General features: G+C 41.7%; 1 gene segment (V, D, J or C); it reads left to right on the forward strand.

Annotated features, from left to right (window-relative positions):
- Positions 1-391: 391 nt before the first annotated feature.
- On the forward strand, positions 392-988 carry LOC131729900 (Ig kappa chain V region K29-213-like; the record flags this gene model as incomplete). The annotated part of the segment is given in 2 exon segments: positions 392-497; positions 675-988. Coding segments are annotated over 2 exon segments (387 nt in total), but the record flags the coding sequence as incomplete, so codon positions are not given.
- Positions 989-5,578: the final 4,590 nt, after the last annotated feature.

Below are 5,578 nucleotides of genomic sequence, written 5' to 3' on the forward strand. Positions count from 1 at the left end.
GCTCTATTGTATAGTCCCACTGTCCTGGGAGTGTTAATACCAGGGCAGTTACTAATCTTGCTCTGTTTGAACACACAGTGTGAGTACTGCTTTAAACACACACTCCACACTTGACACCATTCCAGCTGTGTTGAGTGGAATAAGGGCTCGGCTGATTGGCTCTCCTCATATGCTCCTATTAAAGCTGTTCTTTGTCTAGTCCTGCTGTCCTGGGAGTGTTCGTGCTAAACTGCTAATCTCGCTCTGTCAGAACACACAGCACCAAGCCTGTGTTTACACCACCTGCTTGGCTACAAGTGGCTGCTGTGCCAAGGAAGACAATTTGCATAGAAAAGACACTTTGCATTGGCAGCACATGCTTCAGTGCTCTGGGAGTGTTTATAGCCCTGTGAGTTTAACACTTCATGATTGAGAGCTGCCCTTCATGGCAACAGAATCCACAACAACAATGACTTTTATCAGCATCTTCATCTGGGCACTTGTCATCTGCACTCAGGGTAAGAATCATTTAGAAAAACATGTTTAAAGAAATATCTGTTTCTGGGACAATTCTTAATACATACATAACTTTAAAAAAGTAAAGCAGGGGAAAATAAAAACAGTTTGAAATGTGTTTTTGTTCATTAAATCAACTGTGTACTATAATTGTCTATGTTATGATTTATTATTCACAGAATCCAGTGGACAGTATACTGTGACTCAGACTCCAGCAGTGAAATCTGTTCTCCCAGGAGACACAGTCGCTCTGAGCTGTAAAGTCAACAGCGCAGTGTACAGTAACAACGTACTAGCCTGGTACCAACAGAAACCTGGAGAAGCTCCCAAACTCCTGATCTATTATGCAAGTACCCTTCAGTCTGGGATCCCAACTCGTTTCAGTGGCAGTGGATCTGGGACTGACTTCACTCTGACCATCAGTGGAGTCCAGGCTGAAGATGCAGGAGATTACTACTGTCAGAGTGCACACTACCCCAGCAGTAGCTGGGTGTTCACACAGTGCTACACACCCATACAAAAACCTCCCTGAGCAGGACTGCACAGCGACTGCACTTCTGCATCTGGGACCTACTGCAGGTGCTGAGGGTGAAGGCAATGAAACGGGACCCGGCCTGTGGAGGAGCTCAACTGCACACAAACACACTGAGCTCAATAACAACACACAGTTACATGGAGGTATGGATTCAATATTGGTCTATTTAAACAAACTGATTTTGTTGTGACTACAGGGTCATCTAGTAATGTAGTGATGATACCATCTATTCTATTCTGTAACATCATTCAGTTATTCCAAGAATTGTAAAAATGTAACTCATGTTTTTCATATCTGATTCTCATATGAAGATGTCCATGAATCCTGGGCTGGGTTGCACCAGCTCTGTGTAAGTTCATACTTAGCTTAGTTATAGCATAAGTCTTACTAACTTTAATTTGACATATTACTACATTGACACTAGTTGCACCAGGTCAGATAGTTCTAACACAAGGCTTAGTTGTTGTTTAAAATGTATCCATACCTTTGAGTGGGTGTAATCTATTCGTAGAATCACATTTCCAGACGGCTCGGCAGCTGTTGCTGCTTCTCTTTCATGCTGATTTTAACAGAGTTTTTCGGCATCAGCATATCTTGCGAGGCCGCATCCATCCTCTTGACAGTTAAGATATTGACATTGATGCCGTTTTAGACGAGAGAATATTCTGATCACTGATTATGTGTGTGTGTATAATAGGTGAAATGTGAATACAAATAAAAATGTATTTACTGAAATGTACAATTCTTCATTCAAATCACTGTCACATGTCATGTATATTTTGAACACATTCATAATATTCACTTGAATTCCCTACATCACAGACTCCCCACTAATTCAGTCTCATTAAAAATGAAAGAAAGCTGGTTTGTTCCAATCTTTCTCAAAACAACATGTAAATACAAGAGCCATGTGTTTCTCAGTGAGCTGGGATTGCCATGGCAATGGAGTGTGATCAGTCACTGTGTGCGCCCTTTCACACACATCAATCAATCAATCAATAAAGAAATCAATACATTAGTTTTTTACCTTTTTCCCTGGCTTGTTAAATATTAGCATGATTGAAATCATGAAAACACACTCGTAGCAGTTCAAGGTACATCTTGGAAAGGCCTGTGAAAGACAGTGAAGTAGATGTTCCATTTAGAAGAGTAAGAAGCTGTCAAAATGAGAACAATGAAAAGAAAAATGACAGGTCCATTACTTGTACAGCAGCAGCAACACATGGGAAGGTATAACACTAGGGTTATGGGTAGGGCACTACATACCCTTTAATTCTCAATAGGATTGAAATAATGGCACAAACACAAACATTATTGTCAGTTCAGACAGACACACAGATTAGACAGCAGTGATATACAGAGAACTTTGACTGGGGTAAAAATAGAAGAAAACAGTAAAAGTGGCCCAACCCTATGAAGCTCCACTGGTGCTCACGGCTCAGATCTCATCTAACTGCCTGGGACAGGATTTGTATAAAGGAAGGTGCTTTGCATACCTGTGCCTGCCTCACTGCTCTACACAACAGCTAGAATAACTGCACTGCTCCATTGCTCAGGGTTTTTAAAGCTGACAGTTCAGCCCTTTCACAGTCACTGAGACACACAGAGAACATGCATTCACTGGGGCTCCTCCTCTGCACACTGGCACTCTGTGCTCATGGTAAGATATCCTCATTATTATTAATTATTATTAATATCAGCGCTTCCTCAGCACACAGTGGAATGCAGTTAATGGACGAGGCTGTTGACTCGGTGGGTTGATGTTCTGTGTTTTTATTTTCAGAATCTAGTGGTCAGATTGTCCTGACTCAGAGTCCCACAGTGGAGTCTGTCTCTATAGGAGGGAGTGTCACTCTGAACTGCAGATCCAGTAGCTCTGGTTCTACCAGCAGTCTAGCCTGGTATCTGCAGAAACCCGGAGGAGCTCCTAAACTCCTCTTCTCTTCACTGAATAGCCGAGTCTCTGGAGCTCCAGCTCCATTCACTGACAGCAGGTCAAGAACAAACTTCATGCTGACCATCAGTGGAGTCCAGGCTGAAGATGCAGGAGATTACTACTGTCAGCAGCACTATAGCTTCCATTCATTTGATCTACAAGTGACACACTCCTGATATTAATACTGACCACAAGAGGGAGCCCGAGCACCACTGCTGTCTATAAAGTAATAACACAGTAATAAGGTAATTGAAATACACAGCAGTTACCTCCCCAGTCAGTCCATTTATCCCATTGTGAACACAAGGCTCCTCACACCCAGTCATCTAAACACTACAGTGTGGTCTGTGTCTGGATAAAGGAGCTGCTCACAGTGATGCATGCTGGGAAACACTGACTCTAATATCTCGACATCTGCAACTTCCACCCCTGCCAGTGAATTATTATTATTATTATTATTATTATTATTATTATTTATTTCTTAGCAGACGCCCTTATCCAGGGCGACTTACAATTGTTACAAGATATAACATTATACATTATTTCACATTATACAGATATCACATTATTTTACATACAATTACCCATTTATACAGTTGGGTTTTTACTGGAGCAATCTAGGTAAAGTACCTTGCTCAAGGGTACAACAGCAGTGTCCCCCACTGGGGATTGAACCCACAACCCTCCGGTCAGGAGTCTAGAGCCCTAACCACTACTCCACACTGCTGCCCAGTGAATACTAAAGAATGTTAAAATGTCCCTTTAGCAAGCCAGCATTTTAAACACAATGATTCTCCCCTTGCTCTCCTCTCTGAGAGTTGCTGTAAGCTGTCTGTCCCACACCCCAGTTATTCCTGCAGACTCACATCAGTATGTGTCAGCATAGAGGTTACAGATTTGGGTGATGTTGTCAATTTTCATTGCTATTCAGATGATTCTCAATTATATTCATCCCTTAAACTAGGTGACACCTCAATTGTAAATATCCTTACTATCTGTCTTGCCGACATTGGGCAATGCATGTCAAAGAACTGTCTGTTGTTGAATTCCGATAAAACAGAGGTAATGTTATTGGGATCAAAAAATCAATTAAACAATACAAATTCAGATGTTTTTGCAGTTGACAGCTTTCCATTTAAGTTGAGAACTGAAGTGAGAAATCTGGGTGTAAGGTTTTAAAAAAAAAAAAATTAAAAATTGCCAATTATTTTTACTCTCATTTTTCTCCATATCTGGAATATCCTTTGTTTTTTGAAGCCCCTGTCTCACCGCTGCAACCCCCGCAGTGACTCATGCTCTGTCAAGCTGACCTCTATTTTTCACACTGCAAGCCCACAGCTAAGCAAGCAGACCTATCGCGTCGGAGGACAACGCAGTCCGGTGACAGCACAGCCGGCTCGCAGGCGCCTGGCCACCCACAGGAGGCGCTGGTGTGCGGTGAGACAAGGATTACACAGCCGACTCGAGCCCTCCCCGTCCGGGCGGCGCACAATTGGCCGAGCTGGGTGTAACTTTTGACCCATATCTCTCATTCGAACCTCATGTTAGAAAAATTAACTGAAGTGTCCTTTTTTCATTTGAGAAATATTTCTAAGCTAAGGCGCTTTCTTTCCATGGAAGATGCAGAGAGGGTGATGCATGCTTTCATAACATCCAGACTAGATTATTGCAATGCTCTTTCCTCTGGTATTCCCAGATCTGTGTTATCCCGACTGCAGCTTGTGCAAAACGCTGCTGCCAGGGTTTGAACAGGAAGTAGAAGACATGGCCACATTACACTGGTATTGGCAGCCCTGCACTGGCTTCCTGTAAGGGTCAGGGGGATTTTAAGATCATGCTTATTACTTACAAAGCATTAAACGGTTTGGCTCCCTCCTATCTAAATGATATTTTGATCCCATATAGACCTAGACAACCACTGCAATCCCAGGACTGTCCCTCAGATTTTTTAAAGAACGCAGGTGCGAGAGCATTTGGTTTTAGGGTCCCCCAACTATGGAATCGACTGCCTGTTTCTGTAAGGGAGGCTCCAACTGTTGCAGTTTATAAAACCCGATTAAAGGCACACTTTTATATTTTGTCATTCACATCTTAATATTAGTCATTGTCTGTACTGTACTGCAGTTTAATTTATCTCTATATTGAATATTTTTATTATCGGTTATTGCCTGTATGATTATTGACTGTTTTCATTTATTTATTCATTTATTTAATAATTACTAAACAAAAATGACTGTTTTGTTACACTTTGTTACACACTGCCTTGAGACGATGTATTGTGAAGTGTGCTATAACAAATCAGAGAGCGCTCTTTTAGCTTCATTGCCCCGACTCTCTGGAACTCTCTCCCAGCTCTAGGGCGTACAGCTCCCACAATCGCTCACTTCAAATCAACTCTCAAGACCCGCTTGTTCTCTCTGGCTTTCAATGCTCTTCAAGCCTGATATCTGTTATTAATCGTTGTCTGAATTGCTATTTCAGGTTTTTCACTCCATCTTATTCATATAATTCTGTATGAAACACGCATCCACAATGTTTAGAAATCACACCCTAGCCTTGTATTTAATGTAATATGCTTGTATTTAATGTATTTGCATTGTTTTTTACTGTTT

This window comes from Acipenser ruthenus, unplaced genomic scaffold (assembly GCF_902713425.1).
Source record: "Acipenser ruthenus unplaced genomic scaffold, fAciRut3.2 maternal haplotype, whole genome shotgun sequence".
In the NCBI taxonomy this organism is placed as follows: domain Eukaryota; kingdom Metazoa; phylum Chordata; class Actinopteri; order Acipenseriformes; family Acipenseridae; genus Acipenser; species Acipenser ruthenus.